The 23,160-nt window shown below is 40.4% G+C and overlaps 2 protein-coding genes across 2 annotated transcripts in view; both read right to left on the bottom strand.

Moving 5' to 3' along the window:
* Window positions 1-1,695: 1,695 nt before the first annotated feature.
* On the bottom strand, window positions 1,696-13,444 carry ODAM (odontogenic, ameloblast associated). The gene is made up of 9 exons (XM_075262234.1): window positions 13,380-13,444; window positions 10,411-10,477; window positions 10,148-10,189; window positions 10,009-10,044; window positions 7,652-7,774; window positions 4,902-4,949; window positions 4,310-4,396; window positions 1,900-2,040; window positions 1,696-1,756 (listed from the first exon to the last, which is right to left on the bottom strand). Exons 1-9 carry the CDS (start codon window positions 13,442-13,444, stop codon window positions 1,727-1,729), a joined length of 639 nt encoding a protein of 212 aa, XP_075118335.1. The 3' UTR covers window positions 1,696-1,726.
* Window positions 13,445-15,704: 2,260 nt separating this feature from the next.
* Window positions 15,705-23,160, bottom strand: part of LOC142195385 (uncharacterized) — a 30,752-nt gene continuing 23,296 nt past the window's right edge. The window contains exons 6-10 of the mRNA XM_075265136.1: window positions 22,460-22,580; window positions 20,966-21,102; window positions 19,539-19,687; window positions 17,942-18,090; window positions 15,705-16,023 (exon numbers count right to left, since the gene is read on the bottom strand). Coding sequence (XP_075121237.1) covers window positions 15,995-16,023; window positions 17,942-18,090; window positions 19,539-19,687; window positions 20,966-21,102; window positions 22,460-22,580 — 585 coding nt within the window. The 3' untranslated portion in view covers window positions 15,705-15,994. The remainder of the gene's footprint in view (window positions 16,024-17,941; window positions 18,091-19,538; window positions 19,688-20,965; window positions 21,103-22,459; window positions 22,581-23,160) is intronic.

Below are 23,160 nucleotides of genomic sequence, written 5' to 3'. Positions count from 1 at the left end.
GTAAAATAAAAATTGGATATATGATAAGAGGGATAACACCAGGATTAAAGTTCCTCTAATGTAAGATTAATGCAGGTTCTTGTTTGGTGATGGCACATGAAACCTTGCGGGGAAACTTTGAGCTCTTCTTTAGGTCTTCTCACCTGTAGAAAATATACTTTCTTTTTACTAGATTTAGTATGTTTTAACCATATATCTACTGCATTTTATGGAGACATAACTAGTATTACCACAAAGTTCAATGCATTCGGTAAATTGTCTGCCTTATCTAAAAACTTAAAATTCACAATAATGAAAAACATTAGATAAAACTGACAAATTCTATTAACATAGACGTACTGACAAAGGAAGATAACAATAAAGTGTGACGACGGTTATAAAGTGGTATTCCAATCTCAGACATGTATTGTATAGGTGCAGGATATGGCACAAATATCATTATATGTGTCTTCTACCTTTGGTCCTGGAAACCTATGTCCAAGACCCTCAATCCAACTACTGATCCACTTTCTACTGCATCCAGGTAGGTAATGTATGGAAAATGTAAAAATGTACATTTCTATGGAAGTCAAAGCAAGCCCTTGTGTAAAGATTGAGTCATGACTTGTATACAAATTAATGGAGAGTGTGTGGCCACCTAACTATAGGATTGCAGTGTAATGTAAGCACACAGCTTATAATTTACTTAATACAAAGTCACAATTAATGGTTTCCTATTTACTTAAATTGAAGCTGTGTATGGCTCCATTTTACTTGCAGGCAGCTCGGCACTAGAAATGAGCTGCCTCATAGAGCTTCTTCTAGACATAGCTTATTTGTGGTTGTTAGAGAATGGGGGCCCAGTTGACAGCCACTGAGGTTTCCTTCTATCAATGAGTTAACCATATTGGGCAACCACTTGCATTTTTACATTGGGAAATTATCCTTTAAAATTTTCCTTGTTCATATTAACCCATATTGATCTAAGTGATACAGTTTTTCCCCGAAAATAAGTCATCCCTCAAAAGTAAGACATGGTTGAGGTTTTGTTGAATTGCCTAATATAAGGCACTCCCCCGAAAGTAAGACATCCCCAAAACACATTATACCTGGCTGAACACTGTGCCTCTGCTACGTTGTATCCACTGTTTCTGCTGCTGTAGGATGAGTTGGGAGATGCCCACTGTGCATACACTACAGTAAACATCATATGCGGCGGGGGGGGGGGGGGGTCCACTCTCCCAGCTCATCCCACAGCAGCAGGAACAATGGTTACAACGTGGCAGAGGCAGCAGCTGGCTTTCCTGTGCACACGAAGCACCGCACACAGTGTTCAGCTGGCTGCAATGCCCGCAAAGTGAGGCTCTGTGGTGCAACTGCCGGAAGCCTTACTAAGCCCCGCTCACCAATTCCACCACCGCGACCAACAGCAGTACCAGTGCTGCTACAAAGATGGGAAAGGTAAGTGGCATACATCCCCCCCCCTCCCCTAACCTACTCCACCACCTAAAACCAGCAGTCCCCCACTCCACAAGACATCCCCAAAAATAAGACATGTCTTATCTTTAGGACCAGAATTTAATATAAGACACTGTCTTATTTTGGGGGGAAACATGGTAACACATTGGTCAACGTAGTAGTTGTAAATATACATGTTTGATATACAGTATGTTATATCCCATATATGAATGTGCAGCTAATACATGAGGGCTCTAACTTACCGAGAAAGATTCCAAGTTAGATAATATTATGGAGCTCTCATAACTTCAGGAGTAACCTAACAAAATAAAGTACAGGTTAGATAATCAGAAGATACTAGAATGTAAAGGGAAAGGTGATACAGTTCAGTACTTCATTCATTTCATGTTACATTATCAATTTCCTTTATTCAGATGAGTTTCTCATGACAGTGATATGTACCTTATATTCCTGGTTGTTTGGAACTGGTGTAGGTTTCTCATCTAACAACAAAGGGTCATCTGGGTTCTTTGTTGGAAGCTGAAGACCACTTGAAGGTAGGATTGCTTCTCCATTGACCTGAGGAATGAGGCATCCGAAGACCTGAAGGATAAAATATGGACAATAACTACTCTTTGGTGTACTGCTGCCATCTACTGACTTCCGCCAATCGCTGCCTTCTGGTTCTTCAGACCTCCATATCACTCTGAAACTATTGCACCTGAAGAAGGGCGTGGTCTGACGCCCGAAACACGTTGTGTGTGAGTTCGTTGCCAATAAAACCGTATTATCCAATTACCCGTATATACTCGAGTATAAGCCGAGTTTTTCAGCCCAGTTTTTGGGCTGAAAAAGTCTGCCTCGGCTTATATTTGGGTCATTACGGTAATACCATAGTTACAGACCCAGCATACAGACACGAAGGCGGGTGCCGGGCCGCAGCATCGCCCCACGCTCCTGGCAGAAGTACCGGGGCCTTCTAGCAGAAGTACTGTAAGTACTTCTGTAGTTTGAAATAACAGCATCGCCATGGCGATGCTGCGGGCCCGGCACCCGCCCCGGCGTCTGGATGCCGGGCTGTAACTACGGTAGCTGCGTAGTCTGTAGCTATAATGGCGATCGCTCTGTTCCAGAGCCGTCGCCATTAGAATCAGCACCTCCACTGTAACTCTTACGGTGGTAATAGCGGAGTTACAGTGGAGATGCCCTTAACTGCAGGGAAGCGGCAGGCGCCGCCATTCCCCTGGAGAGAGGAGGGAGCGGACGCGACCGCTCTCTCAAATGTGGCAATGAAGCGCTGAGGGAGATCCCCGGCCGCCGGAGCTGAAGGGGGGATCCCCGGCAGGAGCACGTACCTGAAGGAAGAAATCCGCCGCCGGAGCTGAAAGAGAGATCCCCGGCAGGAGCGCAGACCTGAAGACCTCGGCTGTCGGATTTGAAGGGAAACTAAGGCCAGCAGAAGCGCTGAGGGGAAATCCAGGCAGCCGAGTCTGCCGGGGATTCCCCTCATCACTTTTGCAGGTGACCGAACACAGTTCCCCTTCAGCTCCGGCAGCCGGGGATTCCCCTCAGCACCTCTGTAAAGGCTGCAGTGCTTTTCTTTTGCAGGCTGCTCTATGCAGCCTGCAAAAGAAATGACAATTTTTGCAATGTATTGCAATGCATTAGCATTGTAATCCATTGCATTAGTGATCAGACCCCCTGGGGTTCAAGACCCCTAGAGGGTCTAATAAATGCAACAACAAAAAAAAAAATTAAGTAAAAAAATAAAGTATAAAAAATTCTAATCACCCCCCCCTTTCCCTAGAACACATATAAAAGTAATACTGTGAAACACATACACGTTAGGTATCCCTGTGTCCGAAAACGCCCGCTCTAACAATCTATAAAAATATTTTTCCTGTACGGTACACGCCGTAGCTAGAAAAAAAAGTTGTCTAACTGCCCCTTCCCTGAGACTGTTTTTTTCCCCCCACTTGGAATTCAGTCTGACTATAGCCAGGCTAAATATAGGGCATCTGCAGTGCTCCTGTTCCGTCGGGAAGGGGTTAATAGGAGCACTGTAGATACCCTATATTCAGCCAGGCTGAATTCCAAGTGGGGGAAAAAAACCCAGTCCTCAAGCTCAGGGAAGGGGCAGACAGACAAACAAAACACCCCCTCCCCTTCCCCAGCAACTACTGCACCCAAAAACTCCGACCATTTTAATTTTTGAAATTTTCCAGTAGCTGCTGCATTTTCCCCCTAGGCTTATACTCGAGTCAATAAGTTTTCCCAGTTTTTTGTGGTAAAATTAGGGGGGTCGGCTTATACTCGGGTCGGCTTATACTCGAGTATATACGGTATTAAGAAGAGCGCAGTTCCTCTATGCCAGATTTACCACTCAATCTGGTTCGCTGGTCCTTTATACTTCATAATTTTACACCCGTGTGGTGTTAGGAACATTGCTGCCCTAGTTGAAGAGAAGCCCTCCGGTTATCTCATATTGTGATTTCAGAGTTGTGAATTGGGCTCACAACCCCTCAAGGTGAACGTCATTCCTCTGTCACATAATCCAAATTCTTAGAAAAATACTACACTACGGTTTGCTCGGTGTCCATATTCCCTTTTGTTTTTGAGATATGTCCTAATAAGGCATATGGACAGGAATTTTCCTTCTGTACCAGCTGTTTAAATGGGGTGAATCTGCAATACCCAGCAAGATGGATGCTGAATATCAGGATACACCATTAATATTGTAATCCCAGAAAACCCCTTTAACTGTTTTTGATGCATGTACAGTATTTCAAATCCATCAGAAACTGAAAAAAAAAAATTATCTTTAGCTTGTAACATGCCCTACTGTTGTTATTGTAGCACATAGTTGTATTACCTGTTCTATTGGAGGCTCATTGCCTAATTGTTTTGGTAAAACTTGAGCGGGTTGCTGATGTGCTGGGTATAGGGGAACGATCTGCATCTATATAAAACCAAAGTAGAATGTACAATTCAGTATTTATAAAGCTTCATCAGAGTATGTAGTATCTCTTTAGGTTGCCCTTCTACCATTAGCCACAGACCCTCAGTGCCAGCTCAGATACCCCCTTAGCTAGCAGGCTTTCTAAGTGGCAGGCAGAGCCCTATTTTTCAGACCAGAATGCCTACTTACAGTGTGGTATATGATAACCCTTTCTAATTTCAGGCAAATTATCACATTTCCACCCCAAATATAACCAGTATTAACCAAAAGGCTCTGCAAATAGAAGATACAATGGCAAGAAAGTATCTTTAACCTCTTAAATCTATAACCTCTTAAATTGCTATATCTCTACCAATTATAGAAATGTTAATTATACACAGCTCTACCAAAAATTAACATAAAATCACATACTGCATATTATTATGAAAGTATTTCCACTGTAGTAAGTAAACCATCATACTTGACAGACAAAATAAGGTTTTATACGATTATCTGTGCGTATTACCTGTCCTTGCTTTTGAGGTATTCCATATGGAACCACATAAGACATCATCTGCATGCACAAAATAAAAACATGTTTTACAATTGTCACAATATAATGTTAAAAGTGGGATTTGGCATTGGCAATTGGCATGTTTCACTCTTTCTAAGTACTAAACCTATTGGCCAGAACACTGTCCTTTGCCCCAAAACATTTAGAAGTTAAAGGGGCTCTATCAGCAAAATTATGGTTATAGAGCCCCACATATTCGTGAATAGCCTTTAAAAAGGCTATTCAGGCAGCGCTAATCTTATTTTAAACCCCCTGCCCATTTTCAAATAAAACTATAAACACATATATGTAAATCATACCTTAGCATGCACAGGGGGCGGTTGTGCATGATCCGATGTCATCTTTGGTCCCGCCTTCCTCTTCTTTCTTCTTCCAGCGACGTCCTCCTGTCCTGGAAAGAAGAGGAAGGTGGGACCAAAGATGACGTCGGATCGTGCACAACCGCCCCCTGTGCATGCAAAGGTATGATTTACATATATGTTTTTATAGTTTTATTTTAAAACGGGAGCGAGGTTTAAAATAAGATTAGCGGTGCCTGAATAGCCCTTTTAAATATGTGGGCTCATACAGCAACATTTTGCTGATAAAGCCCTTTTAAAATATGAAATACCTGCTTTAAGGGGGTGTTACTGCCATTGTTATTACTGTCGTACCCTTTTTTATAAGTCACCAATTGAAGATCAGTAGGATTCCTGCAGATCAGCTGTTTAAAGTGGCAGCCACTTTACAGACCATGTAACATCACGTTCATCGATCACATGGATTTTTCACAGCTCAGTCTCAAATGAATTGGGTGAACTGCAATAACAAGTATAGCCACTATGCAAATCTATTGGCTGTGCATGGTTTACTGTTACAAAGGTGCAATGTTCACCTGAAGTCTCTTCAAACAGCTGATCGGCAGGGGTCCAGGTGCCAGACCCTCTGCCTATATTCAAGACCCTGAGGCTAGGTCATCAATTAATAAGCCTGAAAAACCCATTTAGGCTGGGGTCCCTGGGGACAGAAACGCCGTGATGTGCCTGCAGTGGAAACGCTGTGGGAAAAATTGGGCGTTTTACAGTAAGTGTAAAGTGGTTGGGATTCTAGCAAATCCCATGACCACATTGTGATAAAAACCAGCGTTGGAAATCGCAGCATGTCAATTATATCTATGGAAACGCTGGCGGTTTCCCCATAGATATAATTGTAACAGAAAGTTTGTGGAGGAAAACTCTGTGAACTTTGTGTCTAATGCACTGCGCGAAGAACCGTGATTTGTTCCCGCTGCGCTTTATTGCTGTGGGACGTCCCGTGGTGCCTTTACCTAAAAGTCCCATATTATAATAACTTGACCACACTTTCCAAAGCCACCCACTATCGCCTTCTGAGATCTGTTTCAAGGTGATATACAGTAGTAAAACTGCATACATTATTAAACTATACATATTGTGAAACCTCTTATCAGAATGGCTGCATAATCATTCTGAAAGTTTACTCACCTAAAGGGATAAAGAATGAGAGAGCTGGACTTATTTTAACATCAGACATGAACACTTTCATTAAGAATTATACAGGTAGGGTTCATACACGGCAGAGCTGTAGTGCCTCGGCTTCAGTGCAAGTCTGTCATGGGGCTCCAACTTACTATGTCTATCATAGTGGTGTCTTTTTATGATTTAAAGAGGCCTCTTGGCCCTCTCAGGCTGCAGGGTGAGTAGCTATTGCCACCTCTGCACCCCATATATCTGCACCCCAGACTTGGATTTCCACATTATAGATGTAACAGAGATAACCTGAACTTCCACAACTGGTTAAACTGATGCAGTGCGATATCTTATTACAGGAGACAACTAAAGTGTTTTTTTTTCCATTGACTTTTCATTGTTTTTTGATAAGATATCACACTGGTCAGGTTAACTCTGCTAAATCTGTATATACATTATCCTGATCATGTCTAACACATCTATTTGTACTGTACAGGTGTAGCAAAATTTTCACACAAATAAAAAAGTAATTGAAAAAGTCGAGCTAACCGTCTGAGCCAGAAATTGGCCCAACCAACTTATACAAAACCAAACAAATGGAGATCTAAATATGGACACTGCATTATACTCTGGGGTTTCTTCACATCCCAGAGCATAATATGTAGAGTAATACAGGATGGAACTGACATGAAAGACCATATATATGAGTATCCTTTTTTTTTTATTTTACACCCCACTGCTCCGTGTTTTCCAGTTAGGGTCCACTAGCGGAAAATTCCACTATTGGAAAAAAAGCTAGCAGAACCCATTGAAATCAATGGGAGGCTTTTTTTTCAGCGTGGAAAATTCCACCCCAAATTCCTCACCATTTTCCTCCATGTGAATGGACCCTAAGATTGAAAAAGCAGCCATCTTCGTAGTACTGATGGAGACCTAGAATAACAACTCTATAGACTGGACACAAATGTAAGCCTGTATATGCTTCATCACTGTCATGCCTTAGCCTCTGATTGACAAGCAATAAGGACATGTTTATCCTCAATATGGCTTTTCAGCTAAAACACTTGAGAAAAATCAAGCTGAAATAAAATACATGACCAGTTCCCTATAAGCGATAATATTAGCTCTATTAATATTATTTGTGAAATATTACAATATTACAATAATAAAAGAATGTAGTAGAAGGCATCCTATATTAGTGCCAGATGCTGGTTGGAGTTTTTCCAAAAAAGATACCTGATTTGGAAGTTGACCATTCGGCAAAGTATGTGCATTAAATGGGATTTGTGGCAGTCCTGCCATCTTCTGCTGAAGTTGTGTCTGATACATACCAGGCACAAATAGATTCATGGCACCAGCCTGTGAAGAAAGTAGATACACAGCTCAGCACACACTATCACACATCAGAGGCTAAGATACACAGCTCACCACACAGCATCACACGTCGGAGGATTAGATACACAGCTCAGCACACAATATCACACATCAGGTCCTTCCTTCCAACCGCGACCAGGCTGTATAATCTACATCAGACCAAGCGAAGATCACTCCGCACAGAAAACTAATGATTATGACTATGAAGCCTTCCTTCTTTCTCTTCCGTTCCTTAGCTGCTATGGACTCCTAGTATATTTTTCTCTTCTCAGCTTATGTGTGTCTGCTTCAGTAACATATTATTGTGTATTATCCTGTATCTGTATTACTATGCTGCTGTAACATACTGAAATTTCCCCACTGAGGGACTATTAAAAGATTATCTTATCTTATCAGAGGATTTTATACACAGCTCAGCACACAGTATCACACATCATAGCTTTACTCCAGGTTTCCATAGCAACCCAGCCATATTTTTTCACTGCTGTAGGTCAGCTTTAACCCTTTCACTGCCAAGGGTCTCTGGAAATTTTGCACCTCCAGTAGCCAGAGCAATTTTCACAGTTTTGAGATGGACAAATAAAACCTAAATTGCAACATTAAAAAAGCATCCAACCCCCCCCCATACCTATATATTTTCTTAAAGTAGACACCTGCAGCATTGTTTCAATGCCACTTGGTACTGTATACGAACAGGCACCTTCATGTAATTTTGATTTAAAGTGAATGTTTTATGAAAAAATGCAAATAAATGTATATTAGGGAACATTCACACGGAGTAGCGCCGAGCGTGTATTACAGCTGTACACGCTGGCGCTACGGCAGGCTGCCGAACACTTCCCATTCACTTCAATGGGAGTGCTTGTAACGCCGCCGTTACGAGCGCTCCCATTGAAGTGAATGGGAAGTGTTCGACAGCCTGACGTAGCGCTGGCGTGTACAGCTGTAATACACGCCCGGCGTTACTCCGTGTGAATGCTCCCTTCGTTGCTAAAAGCGGAAACCAAACAAAAAATTATATGCACTAAACCTCCTAAAAATAAGAGTTCAACATGTGCAGAGTTCATACATATCACTATAGTCTGCACCTGCATGCACGTGTCTTCAGAAAATCACCAGAACTGAAAGGAACAAAAATCTGCTTTGAAGCTGGAAGTGTTAAAAAAGTATCCTATAAAATGTAAGGATTATACACCATGAAAAGTAAGTGAACCCCTAAGCCCTATATATTTTTGGAAAGCAGATAATCTGAAGATTACAAATGTCTTAATGAGTCATCAATAGCCACATCCACCTTCATGCAACTTTGTAAACAAACAAATATTTTTTTGAAAAAAATGCACTAAAACACATATTTGTACCCAAAACTCATGTTCAATCTCAGATTCATATACAAAATACATTTAAAATAATAGCCTAAGGTGTACACAATATATATATATATATATATATATATATATATATATATATATACCGCAAACATCAAGTACAACAAGAGCTCAGACTCCCCAAAACCCTAATACAGAACTCAGGCAGGATTTTGCTGTTATTCACTAATATGTTAAAAATCTATACTGCACCTTGCAGAAATCTGTGCTCGGGTGTCTTTTGTTATGGTCCGTCAGAGAACCAGAACAAGGGACACATGGAGCACTAAAACAACGGACACCAATGGTGCCTTAGAGACTCCATTGTGTATAATGGGGTCCATAAGGTGTTTGTTATTTTAATCTAAAACTGCCAAACTTGCACCACTTTTTCATCCAGCAAGGACAAACTCTCAGGACAGAGTCACAAACGCCAGCAAACCTGTGTGGGCTGATGACCTGTATATAGAAAGTCCAAGACCTGCCCCAGACTTGATAGGAAGGTAGGCTGTCAATCACACAGGCAAGGCTAAGATTAACTACTTGATGGACAGAGGGAAACAAGGTGCAGGAGATGGATGTGGTGGAAGTTCAATTACAGAGGAGAGGTAATAGAGCTGTGTTCAGACAGAGCAACAAAAAATATAATTTGGGTTGTAATTTAGGATCAGTACAAATACATAATATGGAGTAATTCTATATAAAACCTGTAAATTGATGCAATATTATACCCAAAGATATGTACATAGAAAATATAAAGGAACAAATCCCTGAACAGAGATACTGGTTGTAGCATATATGCATTGTCTTGTATCAAACATCAGAGTGACAAGGGTAAATTTCATACTATACCTGAGGAATGTTAGGATTAACCACCCCAAGTAGCACCTAAATAGAATTGAGAATATTAATCATGATTTCATTCTTCAAAAGAAATTTATTCGCTAAATCTAAAATGCTAAATAAATCCAGACACGTGATTCAGACAAACCTCATTGCTATTGCTTGCAGAAAGAAGACGCTGTGCAACCAACTGCAAAGAGAAGAGACATTGGTTTAGAAAAGTTATAAAGAAATTGCAAAAGGTTATTTAGGACTATAAACAGTAAAGAAATACTTGGACAATTTTTTTATGTATTTCCTACTGGCTTAAAAGCCTAATACAACAGGTCAGTGGGGTTTATGTCAGTGCTTTCTCTAGGCTACTTACTTTTATCTCACACATAGGCACGCTTTTCTGCTTTATATACTTACTGGAATAGCTTGAGATGCTCCAAAGAGGTAAACAATGACGGCTAATATTTTCATTTTACTCCGACACCTAAAAAAGGCAGTGTGGTTATTAGTAGAACAATATGTTTGGAAACACACAGATATCTTGACAATTTACAGAAATGACAGAGGAAACAGGATTTTTGATTGACGTATTCAAATAACATCTTGCACCAGTATGTTTCAGCTTCCACATCACAGGTACAGTAGGTATACAGTAGGCATATAGTAGGTATACAGTAGGTATGCTATTCTCTTCAACTGACTAATTCTAAGTAGTTCAGATTCCTCAATTCATCGTTAGATTTTGTAAATATTGCAGTTTGTACACTGATCCTTATAATAGGCAGTCACCTCCTGTTCTGTAGAGATTCATTTTCAGCACCATACAGAGAATCACAATGATAGGTAACACCTATATTATAATAATTAGAGGCAGATAAAACAGAACAATTAACAGTACCATTAACAATAGCTCAGCTTCTCCTCTTCCCTGTAAAGTATGCGCTGAACATGTCACAGAGCATGCCCACTAAATTCCCACACTTAGGGTCATAGTATCATTTTACATCTGTTGTTTTAATCCATTAAAGCACCATGAAAATAGACATTAAAGTTGCCAGACTGAAGGTTACAAATGGAACTGGCTGGTATGGTAAAATGAAAACAGGGTCTCTTCTAGCTGAAATTCAGAAAGCATATATAAAAGATATCATTCCTTTATTTTAACTTTAAAGTCAGTGACAACAGATACAAACCGGAAGTTTTCCATTTGTAACCATCAATCTAGCAGGTCTAATGTCCATTTTTATGATCCTTTGACAATCAGTGCAGACCTACAAACAGTGGTGTGAATCTATCCTCAGTGACTCATGTAACTAAAGTGCATTATGTCCAGATGCCTCATGTACAGCAAATTGCAGCACCAAGCCTTAGTAACTATGTATCCAACTAGGAACTTCTGGATGTCATTGTAAAATCTGTAAGAGGGTCCTCACCTGCCAAGTGAAATTCATGATACTAATATCATCTTATGTGGCAGATCAGGCCTGAACCTATGCAAAATCTGTAACAGGGCTCCCACCAAGCAAGTGCAAATTATAATACTGATGTCTTCTTATATAGCAGAAGATCTCTCAGACACCCGGGCCCAGTTGTGACTGCTACGTCGGCACCCTCTATAGTCTCACCTCTGGTCTTAGACAATTAATTTCTAGCTAAATAAATATACAATATAAATTTATCTCACCTGTCTTGAACTTCAGACTAAGTTCAGTCTACGGCTCTCAGTGTTACTTACAATCCTTTAACATTATCCCCCCACAGTTCTAAATTGTCAGTGACAAGGACCCATTTGGCGGAAATGTATTTTATTAAACATAGTTCATACAATATACTGTCAGTGATCAATAATCAAATCAAAACTGCATCAAAACTGTGCAAACTACAAATCAGATAAAATTCAGCAGTGTCCTACCCAGGATTAAAGACTGGAAAGCAGTAAGAAACTCAACTCACCCTTAGTCTCCTTCTTACCGTACAGAGGTCCCAGGCAATGCTTGGCTAACATAAGACGGGTTCTCTTAAATTCTAGGCAGATACAAATGGACCAATGGCAGCAGAAATCGCATGACTCATTACAAGGTAAATTATCATTACATTAACCACCTGTACTGTCGTCATTTGGTATATTTTTGTAAAGACACATATGACATATGTAATTATCATATTTGATCTGTGGCAGGAGAGAAGTTTATACTGTAATGTATTGCTGTAGTAACTCCTTAAACTCACTTCGATGGGATTTCTCAAATCCTTTACATCATGCTTGCAGCGTAAAATTGTCATACATCAGCAACTTAAGAATATTTACCACCACTTGCATCTAAAATAGTTGAAAATGGAATTTTTGTGCTGGACTGACTACTTTTCTGAAAGTGGGCATAGCCAAGAATAGGGTAAATTACATAGTTACATAGTAGATGAGGTTGGATGAAGACATGAGTCCATCAAGTCCAACCTATAACCCTACAGTCCTTACAGTGTTGATCCAGGGGAAGGCAAAAAAACTCCATGAGGCTCATGCCAATTGCCCCATTTCAGGGGAAAAAATTCCTTCCCGACTCCAATCCAGCAGTCAGTATAAAAACCCTGGATCAATGTATCCTTAAAATCTAGAGTCCATAACCTGTAATATTGTTAAGTGTGGGCCACCATATGTGTCATATTCTTTATCATATCCACCACAAATTATATTGACCTATATTACAGCAGAATCTATGGGAGACCCTAGGCATAGATTCATCACAAATAAAGCACTTACTTGCCACAGAGGACAGTCTAGTCTAAAGTTCAGATTATGTCTTGGAGTGTTTAATAGCATTCTTCTGTCTGAACTACTGTGTTCTGCAACTGTTTCTTTAAAGGAAGAACACTAAGGGAGCATTCACACTACCGTCATTGTCCGACAGCTAGTGTCTGCTGCTAATGTCCATTCAAAATCCTGTGCGGACATTAGCATCGGACACTAGCTGTGTCCGTGACATTTTTCATTCATTTAAATGGAGATCAGGTGCGTTGTTTTACACTCTGCGCCTGTCCTTAAGTGTCCGTTCCAAAAGATGTCTGACTTTTCAAGCGGACAGCAAAACCCGACATGTAGGTCATGAAATGTTCCACAGTAGCCCCCTCCCAACACAGCATGAAAAGTCCACAGTAACCCCCTCCGACACAACATGAAATGGTCCACAGTAGCCCCCTCTGACACAACATGAAATGGTCCACAGTAGCCCCCTCTGACACAACATGAAATGGTCCACAGTAGCCCCCTCCGACACAACATGAAATGGTCCACAGTAGCCCCCTCCCCAGACACTACACACACAAATATACTTACCTGAAGATCTGCCGAGCATCATCTCTTCTGTTCACTGCGGGCGCTAATAACTTACATCATCACGCCCGCGCCGATGCAAAGGTCCCACTCTGTAGTCAGAGTAGGCCGCGCGGTATGCATGGCCTACACTGACAGCTTTCAGCTGGATGTGCATTTGCACAAGCAGCTGAAGGCAGTGATTGCTCACTAACGGGGAATACTGTACCGGATTCCCCGTTAGTGAGCGTTCAGGGCAACCGCACGCGTGCCAGCATAGAGGGCTCTGTGTGCCCTCTCTGGCACGCATGCCATAGGTTCGCCATCACTGCTCTAGCACATGTGGCAGTAGATGACCTTAGTATTTGATGATGTAACAAAGACTTGAATAACAATGGTCTAGAAGAGGGATAAAAGAATAATTATCACTTTACCTGTCTCACACAATCAGCCATTATTATAATTAAAGTAGAGGTCAAATGTTCACGCTGGATTTAACCAAGTCTGCATAACTTTCCTGCTTCTAGTAATTGGATGATGTTATGCTGCAGTTGCACTATGGCTCTGGGAGTTTCTAAGAGAGTCTACACAAGATTTCATTACTTGGATTTTCCCCTGTTACAAAGGATAAGCCATCACTTTATGATGGGTGGGAGCCTAACCCATCCCCTTCACTGTTGGTTGTTCTGGCCACCCACTATGCAGTGAACTACAGCACAGGCCCATGTAAATAAATGGAGCCAGGTACAGCTTCTTACACAGTCAGGTAGCCGGCCCTGTTGTGAAATCTTATAGAGTGATATAGCTCTAACACCGTTGCGTCCCTTTCATTGTCAGGGTTGGTGGGGTCTGAAACGTCCCACAATTATGAGGTGATGGGTTATCTCAACAATATGCCATCCTGTTACAAAAGTGGAAAATTTCCTTCAATTATAATATAATCAAACCAGCAAAACATTTTATAACATTCAAGATGGGAACCTGAAATTTCCCATTTTATAGATTTATAAGAGATTTCTAAAAGAGGAAGTGGAGCCCATCAATCACCAGGCAAGCATAACTGTATCCATGATACGAATATTGCCCATGGTCTGCCAGATATCAAGGGCAAACAGAGTATGTCAGGTGGCACAATAATGTTACTATATCTAGCCATATGCATGGAGCTCAGGTTAAAGGGGTTGGCCACTTTCAGACCAATACTGAGAAACAAATGTCATTATTTGTACAATAAAAAGTTATACAATTTTGCAATATTCTTTTTGTATCAATTCCTCTCGGTTTTCTAGATTTTGTCTTGTTGCCATTCATTCTGTTACTTCTAGTGTACAAAAGTCTGAACATGGTCATGTGATTTACAGTCCGTGGTCATGTGATGAGTACACAGGTGAACAGCTGATTACCAGGCAACTGTCTGATTACTGTGCTGTGACTATAATGAGCGGCACCTGTGTGCTCATCACATGACCAGGGACCGTAAATCACATGACCATGGTCAGAGTTTTATCCACTAGAAGTAACAGAATGAATTACAGCAAGCCGAAATCTAGAAAATTGTGAGGAATTTATACAGAAAGTATATTGGAAAATTGTACAACTTTTTATTATACAAACCATAACATTTGTCTCTCAATATTGATCTGAAAGTTAACAATCCCTTTAAGGAACCATTAAATGGGGACTCAAAGGGGGCATTTTATTGTATGGGGCAGAAATTAGTCTTTAATATTGTAAGAAAACACATAGGGGACATTTCTATTGTATAGAGGAACAAATGGGGTATAAGTATTGTATCAGTGCACTAAGGGGGTTATTACTATTGTATTGGGACATAGATGTATTGTATTGGGGTATAATTATGTATGGAGGAACTAAGGAAACACAAAGGGTGCAGTATTACTATGTGGCAAATTTTATTTCTTTATTATTTCAATTTGATTTTTAAAAAAAGTGTGGCAGGAAAAACAGTGGTGGCAATGCATCAAGGTTTTTCCAACAGTACTCTTACTGTAGCATTTCCATAAGTATAATTGATATGCTGCAATTTCCAAAACTGTGACGGTTTGTGAAATCACAGCATTTCTGCAGTGCGTATTTTTCTGCATTGTAGACAATACCATCCACTTTGTAGTGACTGTAAAAAGCCACAATTTTTAGTGCGGCATTTACGCCATGTGGGGCACTGGCCTAAGAGGGAACTAGATATCTAGATATCTATACAAATTGGAAAGTGAACATGAGTCAGGTTTTTCTTGCCATAGGATGCCTAAATTTAAATAATAAGTTGGAGCAAATGGCAATAGTTGGTCATTGTCAGCCGAAGCACAAAGCAACCAAATATTTATATTATTTATTAATTATTTATTTGGATTGAAATCTAAACAAGCTTATATATCATTTCACATTAATTCAATCTTTGTCATCAAAGCATACATTATATTAGTACGTAAACAAATCCATAAAGAATATTAGTCCACTCCAGGGAAATGTTCTGCTGTTGTGATGTTCCCATAAAATGGCTGCAAGAAGAGATCTTGAGAATCATGAAGACATAGATATACAAAATACATTAAACAATCTATTTGCGGAATCCAGAATACAACTTTAAATTGCATTATGTTCTGTCAGTTGTTACTTGCATGAAATTGCAACTTAATATCTGTCTTGAAGAGCTTCAGTGTTCTCAGTCAAAACTCAGAACAGCAAATCTTCATTAATATCATCTGGAAATGTAAGACATGCTATTAAACGTTTTGTAATGACTATCATGTATTTGTAACTCAGCAACATACAATATTGATGGTAGTGGTGTGACATTTCATCACATGGCATGTATTTTATTTATTACGTAACAGCAACCAACTAAGGCTGAGGCTCCACGTTCCGGAAAAGCAGCTTTTTTTGTTCCAGATTTTGTTGCGGTTTTTTGAGCCAAAGCCAAGAATGGCTACAAAAAGAATGGGAACTCTATAAAAAGTTCTTACACTTCTCTTTTCTGCTCAATCCACTCCTGGCTTTGGCTCAAAAAAACGCAACAAAATCTGCAACAAAATAAGCTGCATTTCTGCAATGTGGGGCTTTAGCCTAAGGCTGAGGCTTCATGTTGCAGAAATGCAACTTTTTTGTTGCAGATTTTGTTGTGTTTTTTTGAACCAAAGTCAAGAGTGGTTACACAGGAAATACTTATACTTCTATCTTTTGCTCAATACATTATTATACCAAGTGTGGCAGCAAATCCCACCCACACATTTTGGGGAAATATGTGTAGAGTACATGCTGCGATTTCCAAAACCGTTTTCAGAACAGTTTATTTCATGGCATTTAAAATTTAAAAAATAAATACATTTTGCATGTTGTCTAGATTCAATATCTACTTTTTGTGTCTGTGAGGGAATGGTGGAGCAGGTAGGGAAAAAGAGGGGGGAGGGGAATGGAGCCAGCGGGGTGTGAGGTGGGGGCCCGGGGGTCCATGGGCGCACTGGTGTTGGAAGGACCCACTGTGGCCACAAGGCAAAGGGCTGGGGCGGCGCAGCAGGTTGTTTGCGCAGGGGGTGAGGGGGCCGCGGATGAAGTCGCGGGTACTGCTAGTAGACTATAAACATAGTCAGATCCTGCAGCCATACTCCCTCCCTTCTTTCCCCAATTTCATGATAACCTATCAAATGTACTGTATGTCAGTAACAAGAGGCAAATTGCATGAGACCCAAAAGATAGAAACCCTGGCTGCTTAAAAAGCGGTTACACATGTAAACCTGCAGACCCTATAGACTATAATGGGGTCCACCCAGTTTCTGAGGATTTTCTACTGGAACCAGTGGAGAGAACAATCCTCCTTGTAGGACTGTTTTCTTTTTCAATCTTAAAGAGGACCTTTCACCATATCCGGGCACAGGCAGTGTTATATACTGCCGGAAAGCTGACAGTGCGCTGAGTTCAGCGCACTGTCGGCTTTCCCGATCTGTGCCCGGTGTGAAGAGCTTACAGTCCGGTACCGTAGCTCTTCTATGGTCAGAAGGGCGTTTCTGACAGTTAGCCAGAGACGTCGTTCTTCACAGCACAGCCAATCACGCTGTACTGTGAGAGCCGGGAGGAACGCCCCCACCCTCTGCTCGCAGTACTCGTCCATAGACGAGCATTATCAGGGAGGGAGGGGGCGTTCCTCCCGGCTCTCACAGCACAGCGCGATAGGCGCCGCGAGGCAGAAGGACGTCTCTGGCTAATTGTCAGAAACGCCCTTCTGACGATAGAAGAGCTACGGTACCGTACCTTAAGCTCTTCACACTGGGCCCAGATCGGGAAACCCGACAGTGCGCTGAACTCAGCGCCCTGTCAGCTTTCCGGCAGTATATAGAACTGCCTGTGGGCAAAATGGTGAAAGGTCCTCTTTAAGCGGATTTAGTCTCCTTTGGATTTAGTCGCCTGCGGACACTCCAAAACTAGAGTGAATCCAGCCTTAGTCTTACTATGGGAACCTATGATTTCTCTGGATGTGCCTGCATTGGAGCTGTAGCAAAACAGTAAGACTATTTTTAAAGCTGCATTTTTTTTTTTTGATGCATTGAAACATAAATTGGTCATAAAAAGGAGATAGACTTTAATTTTCGGCTTGGGTTTCTACTTTTGCTTGCCTATTTGTCATACCTTCTTTGATTCCAAAACAGTGACACCATTCCCTAAGAGAGATGTGTCTATCATTGTTGGTGTTGCACTCCTGTAAAAACGCATTGACGCAATGTTCATTTGGGATGAGTGGTACTCGAAGTGCAGCCAATTCCGAGTGTGTCAGCAGCCTGCAATAAAGTCCATGGAAGTAAACAACCGTATAAGAACAACCATTATATACTAAGCGATTCACAGGTAACCACAACAGAAAGACCCAAGTACTGGACAGAAGTGATCATATGCTGCCCTCATGCTGAGTTTTTCTCTTCCTGCCTTCTATAATCCATAATATTTTTTTGCACCTAGCCATATCTGCTGTGGGGCAATGTATTGCAAAGCAGTAAAGAAATTATTTGTAAGGTGAAAAATTGCAGCGTTTTACAGTACAGGCAAAGTGGATGCGATTCAAGCAAATCCCATGCCTGCTTTGGGGTAAAAACAGCTGTGCGGACTTCCTGCAATTTCCAAAACTGCAAATCACAGCATGTCAATTATACCTACAGAAATGCTGACGATTTTGCTATAAGTGTAATTGAAGCAGAAAGTCCGCAGAAGCAATCTCTGCAAACCCTTAGTAAAAAAGCGATATGTGGAGCCTTATCCTATAAGAACACTTTTTAAACTTTAGGACACTTTTAATTGCTTTAACTGCTTTAAAGCTTTAATTTTTTAAGTCCCTCTAGAGGAATTGAATTTAATATCATTTGATCACTTGTGTAAAATAGAAATACAATAATTCCTTTATTGATGTTCAGTCTTCTATTGCAACATGCTAGCAAAACCCTTTAAGGCTAAGCCTAGCTAAAGCCCATGTGGAGGAAATGCAGCTTTTTTTGTTGCAGATTTTTCTGCAGTTTTTTGAGCCAATGTCAGGAGAGGATTGAGCAGAAGGTAGAAGTATAAGAACTTAATATATTTTTCCCATTTCTTTTGTTGCCATTCTTAGATTTGGCTCAAAAAACTGCAGAAAAATCTGCAACAAAAAAGCAGCGTTTCCGCATCGTGGGGCCTTAACCTTAAAGGGGTATTCCCATCTACATAATTATTTTTAAATTTGTAGATAATTAAAAGTTAAACATTTTTGCAAATATAAGTATTTAAACATTCAGAAAATCAGCCATGATGTCCTTATTGTGACCGGGCTATCTTCTGGTACATGTAGTATCCCTGCCTGATAACCCAGATACAATAAGAAAATCATAGCTGGGTTCCTGACAAGTCCCAGATCATAGAAAGTTTCTGCATTAGTGGTCGTATCCATGGCAACTGATCAAGACAACAGACTGTCACCACTAAGAAAGTTAGAGAAAATCTTTAAAACTCTGCAGAATTTTTAATTATTTATATTTGCAAAAATGTTTAACTTTTAATAATCTACAAATATAGATATGATTATGTACATGGGAATACCCCTTTAGGGCTGAAATCTATAAACAAAATCTGAGCAGCCACACAGACACAGGATAGGATAAATGTACTTATTGTCTTGTAACGCTATCTTGTTACACATGGACATGTATAGACAAGATAAATGATCATATATGACACAGCGGTCTATCATACTGTCTTTACTAACCTGTCCATTGAGTGCTGATCGAGCTGGTGGAATTGCCAGTGAACTGGGTAGATATACATGTGGTAGTTTTTTTGAAAATCTTTTACCAAGATCTCAATGTTATGATCGCCTTCCTGCAATCGTTTCTCATTCTCATAGATTTTCTTCACCTAGTAATTGAAAGTGATATAGTAAGAGCGGGTGCAGATAATGTGCCCTTGTCTCTTTTGTAAAGCTATCTGCCTTTGAGAGTGTATGAAAACTCTTAACAACATGGTGTCATCACTTGCTGCAGCCCATAAGTCATTGGCAAAGATCCTGAACATTTCTACAATAGTTCTAGAGCATCAAACTGTACTTCGGTCAAGTAGACAAAAACAATCATGTGACAAATAAAAAACATCATATGTAGGTTATTTCACAATTGCCTAATATTAAAGGAGTTTTCCCACCAAAAAAGTTAGTCCCTATCCACAGGATATCTGTTAACTAGCAGATTAAGGGGGTCCAACCTCTGGGACCTACCCTGATCACAAGACACTAATCTGTACCCTAATCTGAATATTGCCATGGTTGAGTGGTCCATTTATGTGTATGGGACCACCAGAAATAGCCAATCACTGTACTTCAGTTATCCTCTATTGTCCCATCGAAAGGAACAAAGCAAAAGGTTATCTAATTGACTACTGCTCCATTCAGATTGGGGTGTAATGCACCCCTGATCGGCAATGTATTCCCTGTGGATAGGAACTAGGTTGCTTTGGTGGTAAAACCCCTACAAATAGGATATTGATATTGACATTGATATTGGCACTGGGGATCCGGCCCCTAGATTCCCTCCAATCAGCAGAATGAAGAGGTCATAACTATATTGTTTTATATATATATATATATATATATATATATATATATATATAGTTGTAAGAGTGGTGATATATTGTATCTCATTACCAGTAATTCTGCAAGAACGCAGTGGGGGGCATTACCCTTGGCTCAGGCCTCCTAGAAATCTTATTTAAAAGGGTTGTTATTATATAGGCATATGGACACAATATAGAGGGCTCTATGAACCAGAAAATCCACTCCCATTCTGGAAAACCTGATCCTTGCTTTATGGCCATTTATCATCTACTGGTTGCTATGTTGTATCTCCCTTACTGCAGGAAAGATGCATGAATGGCTGTGACTGACGCTGACAAAATAAACTGTTTGGGGGTCAGGAGAGGGCAAGAAGCTGATCACCCAGGATGCTTCATTCTGAAAAGGGTTGTCAATGATAAGACATCCCCTTCAAGGTAATTGAACAATACAACAGGTATTAATGATCACGTACAATTATCTACATTATAAACCCAAAGTCCACTGTCCCTCAATTATAAGTTTCCATAATATGTATTTACTATTAGAAATGTAACACACGTTGTTAGATAGTATATGACTTGTCTCACCTTGTGTTTCTGCTTTTCAGAGAGAAGCCCCGTGTTCCCCTGATCCCTTTCATAAAGCTGCATGAGAACATTTTTTAACCAGTCTCTCATTCTAAATGGAAAATGAGTGAGTTCATATTCTGTGCAAGGAGAAATATCTGCAGAAAACGTAGAATCGAGTAAGCTTTCAAAATGGCCAAGATGCTATAAAATTCAATCAATTGTAAACATCCTATATTTTATTTTTATAATTTTTTGCAGTCTGCATTTAGTATCTCTATATACTATATCGAATATAAAAAACAATGATCACTGAATCTGTGGGGAAACTCACAAAATTCATCCTCACTCATAATTACTTTTCTTTTGGTGATTGCATCTGAGACTGGTCAGAAGCTTAGAATGCGGATGAACTCACATCGCCATACAATTAAAGAACAAAGAACAGACCTTCCCATGTCAAAACATTTCTGCAATGAAGATCACAATATCACTAATGACATGAAAATTTTGGTTTTAAGAGGACATTTCAAATCTAAGAAAGACAGGAGGATTTATGAGTACAAGTTCATGACCCTGCTTCAAACTCTCCAGGAGGGGATGAATTTGTCACATGGGTTTATGGCACCCTACCAAATCACCACTGATCAAAGCAGCCATAAAAGACCACTGGTTGAGCTGATAAGAACATTGCGAACTGATGAATTGTTTACTTTTATGTACTAATAACCTTCCACCCTCCCACCTAAAATTGTATTCCTATGTGTCCCATTGTACATAAATATGCATCCTTCAGAAATTGTTTATATACTATACCTGAGGAAGGGATCAGAGTTATCCCGAAAGCTTGTAATCTGTCACCATTATTAGTTAGCCATTAAAAAAGGTATCAACTACTGAAGACTCTCAAGTTTTTTGTTTTTTGTATTTCATACCCACTGGCTAACACGGTACAAAAACAAACATTTTCCTTACAATATATATATGCTGGGAATCTGTTCCTTTTGGGACAGAAATACTGATTTGGCAATTAAATCCACAGCATGATTAAAAGACTTTATAACTGAGTCGTTCATGATGTTAAGGATGCTGCCCTCTATAGGGTGGTGTACAGAGTGCACTCTGTTCTCCTAATTCCATCCAGGAGAATAGATTTGCATATTGTTTACCCAGAATCCCTAGCGGAGCAGGAATGAATTTGTAAGTCTCCGTACTGCCTATGTAGGCACACACTCTCCCTGATGTGGACGAGTGTCCCCTGACCCTATATACTGTATTGTGAGCTTTGCCCTTCATGGAGAACTTATTTGGAGATGTTACTGCCATTAATTTCTAAACGAGTTAATGTTTTTAACTTCTGATATGTATTGTATGTTCTATTGTTATATGATATTTCCAGATCATTGAGCCCCTGTTTTCTTATCCTTTTACACACAGCGTCCCAACTTTTTTGGAAATGGAGTTGTATTTCTACAGGTTTTAAACATTTTGTAACATAAAGTTACATTGTCTTACATTTGCATGACCCTTGATAGTCCAAATGAAGGTGATTTCCTTCCTTGGTTCCTTCAAGATGGCATTTTGTGGCAAAAAGGTGACAGGTACTTGTGTAAGTTTTATTATCTGTCCCACAGACCTGAAGACGAAAAAGATGGAAATATGCATATTAATACTTAGTTTAACTTTCTTTGTAATACCACTGGGAGAGGCTTTCTTTGCTTTGTGCTGTTTTAGTTATGACTAGAGATGAGCGAACAGTGTTCTATCGAACTCATGTTCGATCGGATATTAGGCTGTTCGGCATGTTCGAATCGAATCGAACACCGCGTGGTAAAGTGCGCCATTACTCGATTCCCCTCCCACCTTCCCTGGCGCCTTTTTTGCTCCAATAACAGCGCAGGGTAGGTGGGACAGGAACTACGACACCGGTGACGTTGAGAAAAGTAGGCAAAACCCATTGGCTGCCGAAAACATGTGACCTCTAATTTAAAAGAACAGCGACGCCCAGGTTCGCGTCATTCTGAGCTTGCAATTCACCGAGGACGGAGGTTTCCGTCCAGCTAGCTAGGGCTTAGATTCTGGGTAGGCAGGGACAGGCTAGGATAGGAAGGAGAAGACAACCACAACAGCTCTTGTAAGAGCTAAATTCCAGGGAGAAGCTTGTCAGTGTAACGTGGCACTGACGGGCTCAATCGCCGCAACCCAGCTTTCCCAGG

Source organism: Leptodactylus fuscus, chromosome 1 (genome assembly GCF_031893055.1).
Source record: "Leptodactylus fuscus isolate aLepFus1 chromosome 1, aLepFus1.hap2, whole genome shotgun sequence".
Lineage (NCBI taxonomy): Eukaryota > Metazoa > Chordata > Amphibia > Anura > Leptodactylidae > Leptodactylus > Leptodactylus fuscus.
Note: the sequence above shows the minus strand (reverse complement) of the source record. Positions and strands in the feature narration are given on the sequence as shown.

What these genes read in the sequence shown, in the direction of transcription:
- ODAM (XM_075262234.1), bottom strand. Translation starts at nt 13,444, where the DNA reads ATGCATACCGCGCGGCCTACTCTGACTACAGAGTGGGACCTTTGCATC. An exon ending in GAGCATCTCAAGCTATTCCA is followed by an intron (nt 10,190 to 10,410) that starts GTAAGTATATAA and finishes TTCTCTTTGCAG; the next exon opens with TTGGTTGCACAGCGTCTTCT. An exon ending in CAAACAACCAGGAATATAAG is followed by an intron (nt 1,757 to 1,899) that starts GTACATATCACT and finishes TTATTTTGTTAG; the next exon opens with GTTACTCCTGAAGTTATGAG.